Source organism: Typopeltis vanoorti, chromosome 10 (genome assembly GCF_054136105.1).
Source record: "Typopeltis vanoorti isolate ZY-2024b chromosome 10, IOZ_Tvanoo_1.0, whole genome shotgun sequence".
Lineage (NCBI taxonomy): Eukaryota > Metazoa > Arthropoda > Arachnida > Uropygi > Thelyphonidae > Typopeltis > Typopeltis vanoorti.
The window spans coordinates 82,442,679-82,465,677 of NC_143558.1; the positions used below are offsets into that span (position 1 = coordinate 82,442,679).

General features: G+C 35.6%; 1 protein-coding gene across 1 annotated transcript in view; it reads right to left on the reverse strand.

Annotated features, from left to right (window-relative positions):
• Nucleotides 1–22,999, reverse strand: part of Ctf4 (Chromosome transmission fidelity 4) — a 525,719-nt gene that overhangs the window by 203,047 nt on the left and 299,673 nt on the right. Inside the window, exon 15 of the mRNA XM_090398697.1 lies at nt 20,657–20,841. Coding sequence (XP_090254823.1) covers nt 20,657–20,841 — 185 coding nt within the window. The remainder of the gene's footprint in view (nt 1–20,656; nt 20,842–22,999) is intronic.

Below are 22,999 nucleotides of genomic sequence, written 5' to 3' on the forward strand. Positions count from 1 at the left end.
ATCAATTCCAAATATCACCTGTACATTTGGATTAAAGGATTCTAGAAGAACTATAAATGGATGACAAACTTTCAAAGGAAAACAAGGAATTGAGATATAAGCATTTATTTGCTTATCAGCTGATTTTCTGATACAAATATACCCTTCAGTTTAATTGGATAACTTAAAATTAAAATATCATTTAGAATTAGAGTTTTAATTTTATTAAACAAACTATAAAAAATGACTGAAATATGTGCACCAGTGTCAAGTAAGATTTCACAAAGCACATTCTCAATAAACCCTTGTAGAACTGTCAAAGGATTATCTCCATTAGCATAATGAGCTAATGTTACATTAAACTCTCTTTCAGGGATTGAGTTGTCTTTAGCTTTACACATGTCTAATCAGTAGGTTGACATTTCTGTCCTAGCCAGTATGATATTGGAATAATAATGATTTTCAGATTTTCCTTTATTCTCAGATTTTATCATCATCATCATCAAATTCCTGCCATGTACCCACAAGGGGTGTACAGGATATGATAGTACTACATGAAAAAATTATATCATTACTAACTTCTATCTACAATTTTCCTCCAAATCAATCTGTTACTTGTCAAGACTACAACATTATCAGATCTTATATTTCTATCATCTAAGGCACTTTGTACCGTATCAATCCACCTATATCTTGGTCTTCCTCTGGGTCGTTTTGCTGCCAACCTGGCAGAGAACACTTGTTTTGCTAATCTTTCCTCGCCCATTCTGTTTAGGTGACCATACCACCTGAGATTAGCTCTGCTAATGCATTCCTGGATGCAGACAATGTCAAGTTCTTTCCTAATATCAGCGTTTTTAATATGATATTGCCATTGATGCCATCTCTTCACGCCTCTAATCTTTCTCAGGACTCTCATATCTGCAGTCTCTAGTCTTTGGTCAAGTGTTTTACTTCTGACCCAGCTCTCAGATCCATAAGTTAAACTGGTTTGAACACTATCTTGTATACAGCTAATTTAGTGTTCCGGCTAATTTCTCTCTTATTCCATATGAATTTATTCAATTGACTTCCCACCATACCAGCTTTGCTGATTCTGTTGTCTATTTCTATATTTAATTTACCATCTTCAGTAAAAATTGTGCCTAAGTAGCTGAAATGTTTTACTTGTTCCACAGGTTCTCCATTCACAACACAGTTGACATTTTCAATGATTCTGCCTATTTTCATTGTCTTTGTCTTTTTATTGCTGACCTCCATACCATATCTATTACAACAGCTATTCAATTTAGTCAGAGAATCTTGCAGACTTGTAGCGGATTTATTTAGAAGTATAACATCATCTGCATAAAGCAAAGAGCTCACATTAACATCTCCAATTTTGATATCATGTTTAATACCACTTTCCTTCATAATGTGATCCATATAGATAATGAATAACAGAGATAATGTACATCATTGTTTCACACCAGATTTAACATTAAACCATCTTCCTGTACTTCCTTCAATTCTGACTGCTGACTTACAAATCAAATAAAGACTAAGTATTGCTTGATATAATGCCCCGTTGACACCATATAACTGCAGCGTATTGAATAGCTTCTCTCTTAGCACCTTGTCATATGCCTTTTCCAAATCGACAAAACTTAAATACAGATCTTTGTTATATTCCCATGCTTTCTCGACTATTTGTCGTAAAGTGAAGATCTGATCCTGACAGCCTCTGTTTGGCCTGAATCCACCTTGTTCTTCACCAAGCTTTTCTTCCACAATTCTTCTCAATCGTTTCTCAAGGATACTTGCACAGATTTTGCCAGGAACACTCAGTAGGGAAATATCTCTGTAATTCTCACATTCAGTTTTATTTCCCTTTTTATATATGGGTACTATGAGAGCTCTACTCCAATCATCGGGAATTCGTCCCTCTGTCGAGGCTTTTTCCTGCCTGCATGCCTGGTCAGTGTTTTTTACCACTGTGCTGTCATCACTGCTTGTTTCATTTAGCAGTTTTTCAAAGTAATTACTCCATACTTCAAGGATATCTTTGTCTCCTGTTTTCATGTTTCCTTTATCATCTCTAACTCCTTTTACAGCACTCTTTCCTCCATTCCTAAGCTCCTTCAATAACCTCCGGAATATTTTGCCACCTTCTTGATATTTATTTTCTATATTCTTGCCAAAGTCCTCCCATGACTTTTGTTTAGCTAGTTTTACACAGTGTTCAGCATTCTTGCATTTGTCTCTATATTCTCTAAGAACACAAGTTGACGTATTTGACAGGAACTTTTGATATGCTTTCTTCTCCTTTTCCTTCACTGCCTCTTTAACTTCCTGTGTCCACCAGGGTGTTCTGATTTTTTTATCCTTGCAGACAACCTCACCACATGCCTCTCTGGCAGAATCAATCAAGGTTTTCTTCAGAGTTTGCCACTGAATCTCCAAGGTTTGATTCCTGTTCTCAAACCCTTTCATTTTTTCTTCAATAATCTTTGTGTATTTTAGTCTACAGTTCACATCTGAGAGCTGCTCAACTTTTATTCGCTTTAAAACTTTCTTACATGTTATTCTTTTCAATATGAAATTCAATTTTATCCTGCTCAAGACTAAATAGTGATCACTTCCAATTTCAAATCCTGTGTACACTCTGGTGTCCTGCACCAGGGAGAAAACATCACTACCAACAATAACATAGTCAATGAGACTTTTCTTATTCCTTGCCTCTTCGCTCCATGTGAATTTGTGCACATTTTTATGTTGCAACATGGTGTTAGTAATAACCAGTCCATGTCCTGAGCAGAAATCCAACAGATATTTGCCATTATTATTAGCTTTGCTCTTTTCTCCAAATTTTCCCAAAATATTTTTGTATGTCTCACAATCATTTCCTACTCTGCTATTTAGATCCCCAACAAGGACCAACTTTTCCTTTTTCATTGTGTCAGTTGCTTTTTCTAAAGCCTCAAAAAATTCCTCCACTTCTACCTTAGTAGAACCTTCTGTGAGACCATAGGTACAAATAAGTCTCATTGTCCAGTTCCCCATTCTCATATTTGTCCTCATTACTCTACTTGAGACTGACTGCCATTCAAGAAGATTAGCCTCGTATTTTGTGTTGAATATTATGGCTACTCCTTCTTTTCCTTGATTGTTATTGCCTGAATATAACATTTTGTATTTATTGCTCAGAGAGATCTCACCAGTTTTGGTCTTTTTTGTTTCAGTCACCGCTATTATGTCGATCTGGTACTTATCTAATTCCTCAGCTAGCTCCATTTCTTTGTCATTCAAGCTTCTTACGTTGATAGTATCGATCTTTAACTCTGGTGATGTTGAGTTGGGGTTTGTTTTCAGATTTGTTCCAGTAGCTGACTTTTCGCCGTTCACCCTGGTTCCCTGGCGAAAACAATGGGGGCCTTGTTTAACCGGACGACGCCCCAGCCGGCATGAAATTTTGTCATGTTGTACCATCATTTTTTATTTTGGTTTAACCAATAAGAATACAATTTGGTCGGCTAAATCCCAAATTGCCAGCCCATCCTCGTTCGTTCAGTATCCAAGTAGATACCCAACAGGGTGCACCACGAGAAGGTGAGGATTGGACATTAGGTTAGAAGCCCTGGTCGGTTCTCCGCATTCCTTTAAAGGCTATGTGGAGGTCTCCTCTCAGTTATACAGCTTTGACCCTTAAGCACACCGATTTCTCAGATTTCTTATGTTGTAAATCTTGTTTTCAACATAAGAAATCCTAACATAACAGTCTTTAGCAAAATGACCAGGTTTATTGCATCTAAAGCATTTTGGAACATTATCTCCTTTGAGATGTTTTATTCCTGTCAATACCATGCGATTTACAAAAGAAAGATTGATTATCTGTAGGGTTCTTGGATATTGTCAAATCAGATATCATCTTAAACAGAAGTTCCTTTCTTCCTTTTATTATTGGTTTCTATTGTCTTTCTATTTCTTCACTAAGAAATATTTTCAGTTCCTCTGTTTTTCCCAAATCATGTGATTGTACGTTGGACTCAGATTCTGGAACATTTTTTGTTAGATTTACAGAAATTTCCTTAGATCGTTTCTTTTTTCTTAGCACCTTTCAATTTTTGAAACTTTCCTTCTCTCACTTTATCTGCAGCCGCTGTGTTATGAGAATAAGTTTCATTATACTGAAAAGTTTATTATTACCTGTTTATTATTTGTGGAATGAAATATATTTCTAAGTCTTCTCTTTAATCTCTCTAAGTTTACATTCCAGGCCACCTACAACCGACCTTAGAGGGCGCTCCACTTGGATAGGACTTTAGTGTCACCAAGTTGGTTGGGCTTAGTATTGTGTGTTATTTGTTTTTATGTTACATTAGTTTTTTTTGTAATCCCTGAAGATGTCTCATTTACTGAGACAAAATATATAGGAAGTATTAAATTCTGTTTTAATCCTTTCTGAGTGCTGTGTACAATCCATTAAGCCTCCAATATGATGTCCTCATAGCACTTAAGCCTCTACACATGGATATCTCTAAGTCTCTCTTCCTTTTCACTAACAATTTGAAAACATTGTTCAAGATTTTTAACCCTTTTCTTGTATGCTATTTCTTTCAAATTATCTTTAAAGCCATGCTTAAATTGATTAAACAGCAACCATTCTAAAGAGGATCTCTCTTCAGATGATACATTAAATTTATGAGCAATGCTCCAAAGTGTGTGGTAATACTCTGAAACGGACTCATTATTACTTGAATGAACTGATGAATTTTCCAAATGTTAGGCCCTAATTCTCCCACACTTGAAAATTCTGATATTAGCAAACTTTTAAATGTTGCATAACTAACAGTGTCTCTCAGCAAAGGGTATGCGTTTAAGAATGTTTTGGCTTTGCCCAATAATTTATTATGAAGTATATAATTATCAACTAAAAATGACCATTTTCCTAAATCTCTAATATTTTCTGCATATCTTAAAAATGTTTCTATGCTTTCACTACTATCTCCTGAGAAACAAGGTATTACTAAAGTTGGATTAATTAACTTAAAAAATTCCTCATCTTTAACTAAAGAAACTTCACAACTATAATTACTATTTCCTGCAGCCATTTTACTTGAGTCAAGATTTACTTTCTGGAGTCTAATATAAAGTTAAGTCATAACCAATCCTGTCAGTCGACTGCGCCATTTTGTCATAAAGAGATTTGATCTTTGTTACCGACTGTTATAAAGAGGGGGATTATTTATTATCAATCCTCATTTGTTATGAGATTTTCTCTATAACGATTATTTCTAATTTCCGAGTGTTTTTATTTATATGACAAGGGTTCAATGCCGATTGGTGCGATGACTTTTTACTATTTCTTTCAGAATCCAAAAAATCACTGACTCAAGACCAAATACAAATTATACACATTTAATAAAACAAAAACAATATATACACTTCAAATAAAATTACACAACTAACTACAAAATTAACTGGATCCAAGGCCTTTTAAAATAAATTTACACTTTAGAGATAACCCATTCTCTGACTCATTCTATTACTGGTTTATTTAAAGGTAGAGTGGTGTGTGCACTCCAATGATGAGTCCTTGGACTCCCTGGAGATGTCACATAACAATAATAATAATAATTTAACGTATACGTAATCACGCCTACTAGACTAAACACCATGTTTACACAATAACAAAATGTTCATAGTTAAGGACTTTTTTCGAAGATATAAGATTCTCTTCTTCTTTTTCCATAGAATCCTTTCTCATCACTCTTCATGTAGCACACATTATTCCTCCTGACTCTGAAGTATGATATTCTGAATTCACCGAAGTATAGGTACTCTCATCTCATGCAGTTCAATTTTTGTTAATTTCTGTACCAGCAAAATAAGTTTCTTCTACTGCTTTATCTAAGTTGCTAAATTCCGTCTCCTTTTCCAGTAGAAATAACAGATAGACCCCATCCTTAAAACAACTGAAATTTTCAATCAGCATTTCCTCAAGCATTCCTACAGAACATCAATTGCAATATTTTCTTTTATTTACCAACACATTACAATCTTAACTCCTCAACTTTAAAGGCTCCTTTTTTGGAATCTTCTATTAATATGCACCTGACTGTCACATAAAAACTTAATTTCCTAAGAACAAAATTTTGCCAGCCTGCGCTCTTAAAGTTCCATTTATTTTAAATGCTTCACATTTCATTTTGACAAAATAACATCAATAACGTGTACATCTCAAGTGCCGACAATATGTATTATGAAACAAAAACTAATAATTACTAACATAACAATTTGTAAAAATATTCAAAATTTTAAATTATGCCTATTTTTACAAACACATGTGGAAATGAATTGACTGAGAAGTTATATACTTGCAAAGAACAGCATAGGTAAGCTGTTGCATAAACTGAAGAAGAATATGTGATTGGAATATAAACTTGGATATATGGCGTTCTGATATCAGAAAGTAGAATATGGTGGTGGTGGTGGTGGTGGTGTGTGTGTGTGTGGGGGGGGGGGGGGGGGATTGTACCAGATTTAAGGTGACCAGTGGTGTATACCAGAGATCAGTACTTGGGCAACTGTTGTTCATCCTATACATTAATGATGGGAAGGACCTGAAGGGGTGCTTAAGGGTCAAAGCTGTATAACTGAGAGGAGACCTCCACATAGCCTTTAAAGGAATGTGGAGAACCAACCAGGGCTTCTGACCTAATGTCCAATCCTCACCTTCTCGTGGTGCACCCTGTTGGGTATCTACTTGGATACTGAACGGACGAGGATGGGCTGGCAGTTTGGGATATAGCCGACCAAATTGTATTCTTATTGGTTAAACCAAAATATAGAATGATGGTACAACATGACAAAATTTCATGCCGGCTGGGGCGTCGCCCGGTTAAACAAGGCCCCCGTTGTTTTCGCCAGGGAACCAGGGCGAACAGCGAAAAGTCATGGAACAAATCTGAAAATAAACTCCAACTCAACATCACCAGAGTTAAAGATCGGTACAATCAACGGAACCAGGGCGAACAGCGAAAAGTCAGCTACTGAAACAAATCTGAAAATAAACCCCAACTCAACATCATCAGAGTTAAAGATCGGTACAATCAACGTAAGAAGTTTTAATGGCAAAGAAATGGAGCTAGCCGAGGAATTAGATAAGTACCAGATCGACATTATAGAGGAGACTGAAACAAAAAAGACCAAAACTGGTGAGATCTTTCTGAGCAATAAATACAAAATGTTATATTCAGGCAATGACAATCAAGGAAAAGAAGGAGTAGCCATAGTATTCAACACAAAATACAAGGCTAATCTTCTTGATTGGCAGTCAGTCTCAAGTAGAGTCATGTGGGCAAATATGAGAATGGGGAACTGGACAATGAGACTTATTTGTGCCTATGGTCCCACAGAAGGTTCTACTAAGGTAGAAGTGGAGGAATTTTTTGAGGCTTTAGAAAAAGCAACTGACACAATGAAAAAGGAAAAGTTGGTCCTTGTTGGGGATCTAAATAGCAGAGTAGGAAATGATTGTGAGACATACAAAAATATTTTGGGAAAATTTGGAGAAAAGAGCAAAGCTAATAATAATGGCAAATATCTGTTGGATTTCTGCTCAGGACATGGACTGGTTATTACTAACACCATGTTCCAACATAAAAATGTGCACAAATTCACATGGAGAGAAGAGGCTAGGAATAAGAAAAGTCTCATTGACTATGTTATTGTTGATAGTGATGTTTTCTCCCTGGTGCAGGACACCAGAGTGTACAGAGGATTTGAAATCGGAAGTGATCACTATTTAGTCTTGAGCAGGATAAAATTCAATTTCATATTGAAAAGAATAACATGTAAGAAAGTTTTAAAGTGAATAAAAGTTGAGCAACTCTCAGATGTCAGCTGTAGACTAAAATACACAAAGATTATTGAAGGAAAAATGAAAGAGTTTGAGAACAGGAATCAAACCTTGGAGATTCAGTGGCAAACTCTGAAGAAAACATTGATTGATTCTGCCAGAGAGACATGTGGTAAGGTTGTTTGTAAGGATAAAAAAATCAGAACTCCTTGGTGGACACAAGAGGTTAAAGAGGCAGTGAAGGAAAAGAAGAATGCATACCAAAAGTTCCTGTCAAATAAGTCAGCTTGTGCTCTTAGAGAATATAGAGACAAATGCAAGAATGCTAAACACTCTGTAAAACTAGCTAAACAAAAGTCATGGGAGGACTTTGGCAAGAATATAGAAAATAAATATCAAGAAGGTGGCAAAATATTCTGGAGGTTGTTGAAGAAACTTAAGAATGGAGGAAAGAGTGCTATAAAAGGAATTAGAGATGATAAAGGTGACATGAAAACGGGAGAAAAAGATATCCTTGAAGTATGGAGTAATTACTTTGAAAAACTGCTAAAGGAAACAAGCAGTGATGACAGCACAGTGGTAAAAAACACTGACCAGGCATGCAGTCAGGAATACATATCCATATTTGAAGTAGAAAAAGCCATCAAAGGCTTGAAATGTGGAAAGGCAGCAGGAGTAGATGATATTCGACCAGAAATGCTGAAGTATGGTGGTATAAGAGTCTTACAGTGGCTGCACTGCATAGTTCAGAAAGCCTGGACAGAGAGACGAATTCCCGATGATTGGAGTAGAGCTCTCATAGTACCCATATATAAAAAGGGAAATAAAACTGCATGTGAGAATTACAGAGGTATTTCCCTACTTAGTGTTCCTGGCAAGATCTATGCAAGTATACTTGAGAAACGGTTGAGAAGAATTGTGGAAGAAAAGCTTGGTGAAGAACAAGCTGGATTCAGGCCAAATAGAGGCTGTCAGGATCAGATCTTCACTTTACGACAAATAGTCGAGAAAGCATGGGAATATAACAAAGATCTGTATTTGAGTTTTGTCGATCTGGAAAAGGCATATGACAAGGTGCCAAGAGAGAAGCTATTCAATATGCTGCAGTTATATGGTGTGAATGGAACATTATATCAAGCAATACTTAGTCTTTATTTGAGTTGTAAGTCAGCAGTTAGAATTGAAGGAAGTACAGGAAGATGGTTTAATGTTAAATCTGGTGTGAGACAAGGATGTACATTATCTCCTCTGTTATTCATTATCTATATGGATCACATTATTAAGGAAAGTGGTATTAAACATGATATCAAAATTGAAGATGTTAATGCCAGCTCTTTGCTTTATGTGGATGATGTTATACTTCTAAATAAATCCGCTACAAGTCTGCAAGATTCTCTGACTAAATTGAATAGCTCTTGTAATAGATATGGTATGAAGGTCAGCAATAAAAAGACAAAGACAATGAAAATAGGCAGAATCATTGAAAATGTCAACTGTGTTGTGAATGGAGAACCTGTGGAACAAGTAAAACATTTCAGCTATTTAGGCACGATTTTTACTGAAGATGGTAAATTAAATATAGAAATAGACAACAGAATCAGCAAAGCTGGTATGGTGGGAAGTCAATTGAATAAATTCATATGGAATAAGAGAGAAATTAGTCGGAACACTAAATTAGCTGTATACAAGACAGTGTTCAAACCAGTTTTAACTTATGGATCTGAGAACTGGGTCAGAAGTAAAACACTTGACCAAAGACTAGAGACTGCAGATATGAGAGTCCTGAGAAAGATTATAGGCGTGAACAGATGGCAATATCATATTAAAAACGAGGATATTAGGAAAGAACTTGACATTGTCAGCATCCAGGAATGCGTTAGCAGAGCTAGTCTCAGGTGGTATGGTCACTTAAACAGAATGGGCGAGGAAAGATTAGCAAAACAAGTGTTCTCTGCCAGGTTGGCAGGAAAACGACCAAGAGGAAGACCATGATATAAGTGGATTGATACGGTACAAAGTGCTTTAGACAATAGAAATATAAGATCTGATAATATTGGAGTGTTGACAAGTAACAGACTGATTTGGAGGAAAATTGTAGATAGGAAGTTAGTAATGATGTAATTTTTTTCATGTAGTACTATCATATCCAGTACACCCCTTGACGGTACATGGCAGGAATTTGATGATGATGATGAGGACCTGAAAGATATTCAACTGTTTGCTGATCAATCAGGAATGCTCTACTATTCAGCACCTTCTATGTTAGTAAGCATAAAGTTATGTACATTGGCCTGGTGAGATTCCCAACATTATATTATATTGGTGGGATTAGAGAAACTGATGAGGACAGGGATACTGGAGTTATGGTGGATTTGAATAATTCCACCCTTATAGTAAAATTAAAAATTTAAATGTTGAAAATTATCCTCTGAGCTGTATTTGCCATTCAAAGATCACAGACGAAAAACAGCAAATGCAGCTGAGAGGAATAATTGCAATGTTGAAATGAACATTGACATGTAAGGAAAAGAAAGTCATATTGTCTCTTTACAAGACAGAGTTGAGGTGTGCACTTCATCCACTTGGATGTGCACATCCAGGTGGATGAAGAAGCTCTCAAAAGAGAGCAAAGTATAAATAACAAAGATACTGGGATTACGCAATGTAGTCTGCAGACACTGGTAAACAGGAAAAGGAGGAGTGACAGGATAGATGTTTATAAACTTTTGAAAGGCTTTTGTTATTGGATATAAATCAAAATTTTTTTTTTTTTTTAATATATGGAAGGTAGTGAGAAGACAAGAGAGCACCTGTGGAAGTTTTAAATTTGTGCATGGTTAAGAAAGGAGACTTAGATTTTACTCATGCTGAACAGTGTGTGTGAGTGGAATAGTTTGACTGTCAAAGTGGTGCTTATATTTAGCACAAATGCGTTCAAGAGAAGGTGAATATCAGCTGGTGTTGAAAGTTTTTTCACTTGATTATACTCTATATTAAAGATGCCAAGAAATTATATTCTTGGTTTCATCCTTTATCCAAGTGTAAGCAAATAAAGTTTGCACGTGAAGTAACTTCACAACTGGGCTACTTGTATATAGAGGCTAATGATTTCAGATCAATTGCCTTAGTATTCCCCAATGCAATGCACAGATCCTTACAGACATGTACGAGAGTGGTCTGAAAAGTTCTCAGCCTCGACCATAGATGGCAATACTATCGGCAAAATTTTTTTTTCTAAGTTGGTACATCTGTCATAAGCATTCATGTGAAATTGCAAGTCATTCTATCAAGTAGTTTTTTTTTATACAGCTGTCTGAAGCAAAAGTGTTCTCTGTATCCCTTGAAATGGATAAAATTGAATATTGTGTCATTATAAAATTCTTTGTAAAAGAAAGTTTAACGCCAAAAGAAATTCATTCGAAGTTCACAAAAGTTTATGGGCACTCTTCTCCTTCGTTTTTGAGAATTAAGGAATGGATTGCTGAGTTTAAACGTGGCCGTACCAGCTTTGAAGATGATCCATAAAGTGTAACACCACCAGAAATCATTGATCAAGTGCACGATATGGTATTGGATGACCGGCAAGTCAAAGCACGTGAAATTGCTGAGACTATAGGCATTTCAAAAGAACACGTAGGTTATATTTTGCATGAAGAATTGCAAATGAAAAAGCTTTGCACAAGATGTGATGTGCTTGCTCACAGCAGATCAAAAACGCACTCGCATGAAAATCTCTGAACAGTGCTTGGAACATTTTAACAAGAATAAAACTGATTTTGTGTGTCGATTTATTACTATGGATGAGACTTGGATTCACCATTATACACCAGAATCCAAACTGCTGTTTTGGATTCTGGTGTGTAATGGTGACAGCAGTTAAAACAGTGGACAGCAGCCGGTTGTTCAGTGCCAAGTCATAGCATCGGTGTTTTGGGATGCTAAAGGCATTTGTGTATTAATTATCTTATAAAGGGTAAAACAATAACCGAGGAATATTATTCCGATCTTTTAACCAGACTAGACTAAAAATTCGTGAGAAGAGACCTGGTTTGCAAGTCATCCTTCATCAGGACAAAAAGAAGAAAAAGTCATCCTTCATCAGGACAATGCAACTGCCCACAAAGGTGTTTTGGCTATGGAAAAATTAAGGGATCTGCACTGTGAATTGTTGGAACATCCACCCTATTCCCCAGATTTGGCTCCCTCTGACTTCTATCTCTTCCCAAAACTAAAACTCTTCCTTGTCAGTGTTATTCTTCGAATCAAGAGGTGATTGCAGCTGTAGAGGGGCATTTTGCAGATCTTACTGAGAACCACTACAGGAATGGGATAATGGTGCTGGAATAAATGTATTAGTCTTATGGGAGATTATGTTGAAAAATAAAAATAATTTTGAAATATAAAGTCGTATTTTCATTGTTAGGCTGAGAACTTTTCAGACCACCTCGTATAATGTTATGCATTATGGGAAGGGCCACTAGCGAGACTGATTGACCTTTGTAAAGGAGATCTCCAAAAACTCAAGCGATCACTCAGATCATCCAACAGTGAGTGACCCAAAGGATCATTTAACTGAGTAGTTTTTCTACTCAGTGTTAGGCCCACCCTGCCACAGAGAAGAACCCTCAGCAGTGGCAGGCTCACCCCCACCACTGAGCAGAGTCGCTCATAACCCAGGGAAGAGCATTCACGAAAGAGCAGCCACAAGACCACTTCAGCAGACTTCCCACATCAACAGAAAATTGCATCAGTGGAAGCCAGACCCAGAAGTGATACCAAGGTTGAAGTAATGCAGAAGTCATATTTCCATATACAAGAAGGCAAACGGTGTCAAACCTTATTACTAAAATACTCTGGATTAGAGACAGAAGTTGAAAGTTTTTTCATTTGGAGAGCAGAGATCCTCCCTACTCCCCCAAGAAGCAAGCCAGCCCAGAGATGATCATTAATAAATGTCATCAGTGGGAGCTAGACCCAGAAGAGATACCAAGGTTGAAGTAATAAAGAAGTTATGTTTCCCATATATGAGTAATGAAAAGGTGTATCTCCTTATTACTAAATTATTTTGAATTAGAGATTAATTAGAGATGTTGAAAGTGTTTTTCACTTGGTTATACTATATGTTAAAGATGCCAAGAAATTATATTTTTTTTTCATCCTTTATCCAAGTGTAAGCAAATAAAATTTACACGTGAAATAACTTCACAACTGGGCTACTGTATATAGAGGCTAATGACTTCACATTAATTGCCTTAGTATCACATAATGCAATACACATATCCTTACGGACACATATAATACTATAATACTTGTCACATATGGGTCCATCTAGATGGTGATACTGAAATTCTGTATTTTTTAAAAATTTTTTATTTGCTTTTTGTATGTGATTCCTACTTACAAAATGTTGTATGCTCTAGTACCATAATGGAAGTATGTTTTTTTTTATTCTGTTTTTATGAATTTTAATAATTTTTTTGTATTTTTGATATTTGTTTTTTTTTTACATAATTAAGAAACCCTGCTCTAGAGACCAAACATGGACATTTTTCAAGCTACTTCAGGCCTCCAGTAAGCAGGGCTGTAGTCTCACACCAGACAAAGAAATTCATTCTTACATTAACTGATGGGAGAATAGAGGATGAAGATATGGAGGTGCCAAGAATATTGCAGAACCTCAATGTGAACACAGCCATGGAATTCAATGCCATATCAGCCAGTGTATTGCAAGAATGTGTAAGGGAATTATATAACATCTTGGTTCTGAACAAGCTGCTTAATATAAACCTCAGTACTGGGAAGGTGCCAATGGAGTAGAAAGAGGGCAAAATATTCACACTGCATAAAAGAGGTTGCAAGACAGAAGGAGTAAATTATAGGCCAATCAGCATCTCAGGAGTGTAAGGAGAGAAACTAGCAAAACACAGAATTCAGGATTAGAATATGAAAGTTAATAAGAGGATAAATAGCATCATTAAACAAGAATTGTACACAAAGAAAAAGCTGTGGAGGGAGTATTAAAGAAAACAGTGATCAGCATGCCTATTAACAGTATAAAAATCACAGGAGAAAAGGTGACCAGTATGGTAAAGAAGACCAAAGTTAAATTAGAGAGAAAGATTGCTGATGAGGCCAAAAGAGATTCTAAAGAGTTCTATGTGACAAGTAAAAAGAGGAATGACACAGTTTTGTGAAGGGTAGATTATGCCATGGTAATTTTCTTACTTTTTATAATAAAGTGACAATGGAGTTGGGTAAGGGAAATGGCTACTTATGGATACTATGGACTTTGCAACGACATTAGACAGGATTCAACATAGAACTGTGTTGAATAAATTGGAGCAAATGGGAATGGATATGAATCTGGTGATTTCGATTAAAGGGTGCCTGATGGACTGATATCAAAGAGTGGTTTATGCAGGAGTTGAGTGCAGAAGGCTGGTGACCAGTGGTGTACCTCAGGGCTGAATACTTGGTCTTCTGTTGTTTAATTTGTACATCAATAATATCTACCCTATATATAAATGATGATAAGTCTTTTTTATGTCACATTTTTTGAAACATTTTGAAACTCAGGGCTACCCTGAGTGTCGAGTCTTCAAAATACGAGTCATCAGAATTCAAGGAGAACCGGCCTCCAGTCCAGAACTGGGGGGGCTCCCCTGGTAGGAAATAATTTGATAAGAAATATTCAGTTGTTTGCTAATAATACAAAAGTGGAAAGACAACAGTAAATGAAGGTGATGTAGAGATTCTGCAAATGACCTAAGTAGACTAGCAGCATGTTTTTTCAGTAAAGGCTGCGAGTTTAATGTGATCAAGAGTAAGGTAAAGAGATAGAAGATAAGGTGGATAGAGATGTTACTGTTCCCTTTATAAGGCCATGTCTGAACTACTGTACACAGATCTGGTCACCTGGATTCTGTGGGGATGAAGAAGTCGTGGATATGATTCAGAGGTGAGTGACAAAGATTGCTGCAAGTCTATTGAATGCTCCCTATGACAACAGCTTGTCATAGGGAGATTGAAGAAGCATATAAACTGTTAAAGAAGATTTAGAAAACTAATACTGAAGATTTCTTTTAGTACATGCAAGGGAAGGAGAGAATAAGGGATAACCCATGAAAATTGTGTAAGAGTGTAGTTAGCTAGAGTGTTAGGACTAGATTTTTTGCATGGAGGGTGGTGAATGGGTTGCCAGAAGTGGTTGTGAGTACTTTGTTAATGAATGATAGGTAGTATGTGAATAATGGATTTCCTAGGATGACTCCATGGAAGTACCTATATAATAATAATAATAACAGTAATAATAATAATCTTTAGAAGAGAGACAAATTTCATTGTCTGATGTGTGACTACCACCATGTGCTTATTAAAGTAGTAAAAAATTTCCATATTTGGTCGCTAGAGCAATGCTTCCAGATTGTGTAAAAATAAACAAATATATATATATATATATATATATATATATATATATATATATATAGGAAAATAAAAATAGAAAAAATCCCTAGTTCACACACAGTACTAATGTATTTTACTTTTTTTTTTCATGCATAGGAGTCACAAAAAACAGTAAGTTAAGTATGATTACTGACATGAAATAAAGTCTACTGTAGTTTGTTTTTTACAAGGATTCAAAGGATACAAGGACTCATCCTTGTTTTTCATAAGGATTCAAAACCATACTGCTGCTGTTGCTTAGATGTGTGTGTGTGTGTGCGTGTGCGTGTGTGTTGAAATTATTTTTCTTTGATCCCCATCTTCATAGGCACAAAGGTATGATTAATTTAAACAAAGGAAACCAAACAATAATCTGAGTGTCCTGTTCCCCCTCCCCACTGATATGCTATAGGTCTTGTGATCTTTCCTGTGTTGGTCAGATATTAAAACTGGAGTTGGCGCCAGCGATCATAAATGTTTGGCAAACAGTCTCTAATTAACAATGACCTTCAAAATTTTAGCAACTAATGCAGATTACCAAAAAATAGTCTCTCAAATTTAAATATGCATTATACTTGTAATAGTCTTCCATATTTCAGGCAACTAAAGCAAACAGATTTTTTTACTGGGGGGGGTATTAAAGCTGTGACAAATGACAAAAATTAGACCCTTGTATTGAAATGTGCATCGTGACCATAATCTTCCAGATATCAGTCTACTAAGGCAGCCATACTGTTTAAGTTTGGGAAATGTAAAAATGCCAGATAACAGAAACACAGTCTCTGAAATTTAAATCTGCATCTATATGTATAAAGTTGTTGGAATGTGTGCAACAAATCTATCTAGAATAGCATTCCTTAAGTTTAAATATAGTCGCCAAATATTGCCTAAAATCAGGGAGAAGTGACATTATTATGAGACCATCAGTCACATTTGAAATCACTTTACCACACACACACAAAGAGCAAATTAGGACAGTACAACCCTCAGGCTACTATTTAGCATCTGTATGTCTCATGTATGGAAGAAAAGACATCTTAATGAACTAATCATATACTGACATAATTAAATAAAACAAGTTATTATCCTTAATTCGTTTCTTTGAATGATAATCAGCACTATAAATCATACCGTATGATTATTAGATATACAAAGATACTGCAAAGAAACTCAGAATTGGTCACAACAAAAATATTTGAATGTCCAATAGGGCATTGGACATTCAAATATATACATTCAAACATCAATAACGTAGCGCAGTGTAAAGCTGTGGTTGTCCCTTTCTTTTCCCTTGAGTGGAATCTAAACCAAATTGTTCCACAGTTTGACATAAACAAGAACACCTATGACTAACATTTTCGTATACATTCTCTTTGTTTCTCTCTCTTGAAAATTAAATTTAGCAAAACAAAAAAGATCTACAATTCCAAATTTCGTGTATAACTTCTTTTAAGGTATAATAATTGTTCTTACATCACCCCACCCCCATGCAACACAAGTTATATCTGGCTCAAACCAAATTTTTGCAAAATTATATCTAAACAAAAGAAACTGCAATCTTCAAATATACAGTATACAGTTTTCTCTTTTGGAATGACTTTTAATGGGATTATATTGATCAAGTACATAAAATAAAGAACTGTTATACCAACTAAGGCTGCTGGCATCTTCAGGGTACATAGCTGATGTAAGGCACTAAAAAGTAAAAAACTGTTAAACTATAATCAACCGATTCCAACAAAGAACAGAGCACATACAATACATGCATAGAGAGTGCATGATCTCACTTGTTGTAATTTAGGAACGTTCTATAGTTGGTACTGTAATTCAGTTCTGGCGAGTTGAGAGATCTGATAAGGGTCTTCCAGATCATGGGTAAGATTAGTCCTCGGTTCCTTTAAGGTTTTGTATACAGCGGGCAACTGTTGTGGCCTCTTTAAAAATTCGGGAACAGAAATCCTCCTCCATGTAAGGAATTGTGCTTCTTTCCCACTCTATGGTATGGTTCGTTCTTGAGAAATGAAACGCAAACCCCGATTTTTTCTTCTCTGTTATTATTGACGTCACCTATGTGTTCTTGACCAGAGCTTTTTGGTCAAGAAACTTAAACATTTTTTTTAAGTTTTCTCTTTTCATAAGATAAGATATTGTAAGGCTTAAGTCAACCATCTTCATCTACATCTTTTTGTCCCAAAATCATGTGAATTTTCTAAATGGAACATGATAATTATTTGTGATAATTAACCATGTGTTTCATTTTCTAGTTTTAAAAATCCATGAAATAAGAAATTTTATAAGAAAAATAAGTAAAGTTTATCTTGCACTGCTATATTACACACAAAAATTAATATATTGTTGCTTTCCCCACCACTAAGTATATTTTTTATTCACCACAGTAACACACTACTGTAAAATCTCTTCTGATAAGTCACTTATCGTGATTGTTTTTAATGCTTTTCTAGGGAGATTGCACTTAAAGAAATGTAAATTTTGTCTGTACTAATTTTGTATTTATAATAACTTATTAATGGGCCTTGGTTAAAATAATGTGGTGCATGATGTCATATGGCAATTTCAAAAGACACATGAAGTATGACATCATAATGTTCGGATGTCAATACATGACCACATATGGAAGTTTCGAGAGATGCGTGCATGCATACATCAGAATTCCAGGCCTTTATAAGGTGAAATGCCGAGAAGGATTTTGTCTTAGGTTTCTCAATCTTTTCTTACCTGAATCCACCATGAGAAGTATTATGTCAATCATCGGAATATCACGCTAGGAAAAAGCTGCACATTGCCACTATGTCAAGGATCCTAGAAGGCATAATCGACAACTCAGACAAAGAAGAAATTTGGCAGGCATTCAAGATCAAGCCAGCAGAAAGAAAGAAGAGAGAATCATTTTTGTGTGGACAAAAGATTTATTCATGTAAAAGGCAGCGCTGAATGAGCATTGTAAGTACTTAGATATGTGATAAATCTGAGCAAGAGTGTATATCAAAAGAGTCTGTTTATGGATACAGTAAGATTATGTAAATAAATATTAAAGTAAGTTCACTCAAGGTGCATCTTAATCTCAACTGTGTATAAAGTAATTATTGTCTGAGTAAGAAGAGTACTGTACTAGATAATGTAAATTAATTATTGAATTAAGCTTACTCAAGGTATGCCTTATTTTCAGTTTGTGTATGTATGACTAGCAGGATATTCAAGACTGTGATTTAGCTTAAAGGAAAAAAATGTAGAACTAATTCTGAATTAGAAAGAATTGATTTTAACAAAGAATATATTTTAATGCAGATCAGACTGTCTAAATGATCCTCATCATCATCAAATTCCTGCCATGCACCATCATGGGGTATAAAGGATATGATAGTACCACATGAAAAATTTACATCATTACTAACTTCGTATCTACAATTTTCCTCCAAATCAGTCTGTTACTTGTCAAGACCGCAACATTATCAGATCTTACATTTCTATTGTCTAAGGCACTTTTTACCGTATCAATCTACCTATATCTTGGTCGTTTTCCTGCCAATCCGGCAGAGAATACCTGTTTTGCTAATCTTTCCTCGCCCATTCTGTTTAAATGACCATACCAACCTGGGATTAGCTCTGCTAATGCATTCCTGGATGCTGACAATGTCAAGTTCTTTTCTAATATCCTCATTTTTAATATGATATTGCCATTGATGCCATCTGTTCATGCCTGTAATCTTTCTCAGGACTCTCATATCTGCATCTCTAGCCTTTGGTCAAGTGTTTTACTTCTAACCAAGCTCTTAGATCCATAAGTTAAAATTGGTTTGAAAGCTGTTTTATATACAGCTAATTTAGTGTTTTGACTAATTTCTCTCTTATTCCATATAAATTTATTCAGTTGACTTCCTACCATACCAGCTTTGTATTGATTGTGTTGTCTATTTCCATATTTAATTTACCACCTTAACTAAAAATCGTACCTAAGTAGCTAAAATGTTTTACTTGTTATATTGGTTCTCCATTCACAATGCAGTCGACATTTTAATAAACACAAAGCATTGTCTTTGTCTTGTTATTGCTGACCTTCATCCTTCATACCATATCTATTACAACAGTTATTCAATTTAGTCATGGAATCTTGCAGACCTGTAGCAGATTAATTTAGAAGTATAACATCGTCTGCATGAAGCAAAAAGCTGACATTAGCATCTCCAATTTGGTATCATGTTTAATACCACTTTCCTTCATAATGTGATCCATATAGATAATGAATAACAGAGGGAATAATGCACATCCTTGTCTGACACCAGATTTAACATAAAACCCTCTTCCTGTATTTCCTTCAATTCTAACTGCTGACTTACAAGTCAATTAAAGACTAAGTATTGCTTGATACAATGCCCCATTGACACCATACAACATAGCATATTGAATAGCTTCTCAATTGGCACCTTGTCATATGCCTTTTCCAGATCTACAAAACTTAAATACAGATCTTTGTTATATTCTCATGATTTCTCAACTATTTGTGGTAAAGTGAAGATCTGATCCTGACAGCCTCTATTTGGCCTGAATCCAGCTTGTTCTTCACCAAGCTTCTCTTCCACAATCCTTCTCAACCGTTTCTCAAGTATACTTGTATAAATCTTACCAGGAACACACAGTAAGGAAATACCTCTGAAATTCTCACATTCAGTTTTATTTCCCTTTTTATATATGGCTACTATTCAGAGCTCTACTCCAATCATCAGGAATTCGTCCTTCTGAATATGCAGTGCAGCCACTGTAGGACTTTTATACCTCCATACTTCAGCATTTCTGGTCGAATATCATCTACTCCTGCTGCCTTTCCACATTTCAAGCCTTTGATGGCTTTTTCTACTTCAAGTATGGATATGTATTCCTGACTGCATGGTCAGTGTTTTTTTATCACTGTACTGTCATCACTGCTTGTTTCATTTAGCAATTTTTCGAAGTAATTACTCCATACTTAAACATCTTTTTCTCCAGTTTTCATGTCATCTTTATCATCTCTAATTCCTTTTACAACACTCTTTCCTCCATTTCTAAGCTTCTTCAACAACCTCCAGCATATCTTGCCACCTTCTTGATATTTACTTTCTATGTTCTTACGAGTCTTCAAATGACTTGCAAAATATTGAGTGCAAAATCTCGCACTCAATACATGGTCTAACTGGTGCAGTCGAAAACAAATAAATTTGTTAGACAATAGAGTGTAAGAGCATAAGTACAGTAGAAATAAATAAATGGCAGCAGTTGACCATTTACGATATCTCATGAAGTTTAAGTAAAAAACCAAAAAGACAAAGGTGGGCTGTAATAAAATGAAACAAACAGTGACACTTCTACTACTAACTGGTTTAACAAAAAAGTAAGACAAACCTTGAGTTTTCATCTGCCTTTTCACATGCTAACAACAAAGCTTCAGAAGAAAGAGAAGCCATTGTATGGTTTAAAGTGTTATTAATATGAATTGCATGATGAATACTTGTGTCATGAAACTCAGCATCAATTGAATTTTCTTCTTCTGTATTGTAATTTCGTACTACACCTACTGTATTCCACACCTGAAAAGAAAACAACATACAAGGTATTACTATAATTTACGTATTTTGTAATATTTTAATTAAACTAATTTTTAGGTGTAAGAATAAAAGTATTAACTTGTTCAAAATAAGGATATAGAATTAAAGCACTGTGTTGTAATAAGGTTCATATAGATATTATTATTAGAAATACACTTTTATTAATACAGACCAGTATTTTACAAATAAACATTTATTAAAACCTACCAGTTTCGCCAGCAAACTGTCTGGGTTTTTCAAGGTATTACGGAGATATGAAAGTAAATGCAAATTAAAAGGAACATAAAAAACGTTGTAAACCAAACTAGTATCTATGGTTACACGTTTCGCGTGACAAAGATGGCTTATTGTTCTTATTCATTATCACGCATGCGTGTTTGTTGTAGACTTGTAATGTGATTACTGGCTAGCTGTAGTTCAGATTGACTGAGAGAGAGGATCAAGTTTTTTCACGAACTGTTGAGAATCATACCCTGATTTCTGTTGAGGTTTCCGCCGGTTATTAGTACTATTGTGGCTTCCTTAAATACACGATGCCTGTAGTCGTCATCGAGGTATGGCATGGAGCTGTTTTGCCAATCTATCGTGTGGTTAGACGTGCAGAAATGATGTGCTAAGCCGGAAGAAATGCTTCTGTTGTGGTTTACATCACCAACATGTTCTTTTTGTCTAATTTCTAAACTTCGTGAAGTTTGTCCAATGTAGGCAAGACCACAGGAGCAGGGAATGTAATATACTCCTGGATATTTGTAGAACGGAACTTTATCTTTTGGAGATCCTAAAACTTGTCTGATGTTGGTGGTTGGTTTGAAGACCACTCTGATGTTGTTGGCTCTTAGTATTCTTGCTATTTGATAAGAAATTGACTTGATGAAAGGTATCACTACAGTAGAAACGTGCTGACGGTGGGATTCTTCTTGTCTGGGGTTGTCATTGTATAGATATTTTTTGATGATGTTTTGAGGGTATCCATTTTGTGATAATGTGTTGGCTATTAGTGAGAGTTCATTCTGTGTATCCTCCTCTTCTGATATAAACTTTTTGGCTCTATGTTTCAACATGTGGATAATACTCAGTTTGTGTGACTTGTGGATAAAATCAACTCAATACATAGCAAGATAAAATTCACTCTGGAAGTAGAAAACAACAACCAACTGCATTTTTTAGATATTTTGATAAAAAAACAACCTAACAGTGTCAAATTATCCATTTACAGAAAGCCCACAGATACTGGAAGATATCTTCACTATACTTCAAACCATCACAAGTCACACAAACTGAGTATTATCCACATGTTGAAACATAGAGCCAAAAAGTTTATATCAGAAGAGGAGGATACACAGAATGAACTCTCACTAATAGCCAACACATTATCACAAAATGGATACCCTCAAAACATCATCAAAAAATATCTATACAATGACAACCCCAGACAAGAAGAATCCCACCGTCAGCACGTTTCTACTGTAGTGATACCTTTCATCAAGTCAATTTCTTATCAAATAGCAAGAATACTAAGAGCCAACAACATCAGAGTGGTCTTCAAACCAACCACCAACATCAGACAAGTTTTAGGATCTCCAAAAGATAAAGTTCCGTTCTACAAATATCCAGGAGTATATTACATTCCCTGCTCCTGTGGTCTTGCCTACATTGGACAAACTTCACGAAGTTTAGAAATTAGACAAAAAGAACATGTTGGTGATGTAAACCACAACAGAAGCATTTCTTCCGGCTTAGCACATCATTTCTGCACGTCTAACCACACGATAGATTGGCAAAACAGCTCCATGCCATACCTCGATGACGACTACAGGCATCGTGTATTTAAGGAAGCCACAATAGTACTAATAACCGGCGGAAACCTCAACAGAAATCAGGGTATGATTCTCAACAGTTCGTGAAAAAACTTGATCCTCTCTCTCAGTCAATCTGAACTACAGCTAGCCAGTAATCACATTACAAGTCTACAACAAACACGCATGCGTGATAATGAATAAGAACAATAAGCCATCTTTGTCACGCGAAACGTGTAACCATAGATACTAGTTTGGTTTACAACGTTTTTTATGTTCCTTTTAATTTGCATTTACTTTCATATCTCCGTAATACCTTGAAAAAGCCAGACAGTTTGCTGGCG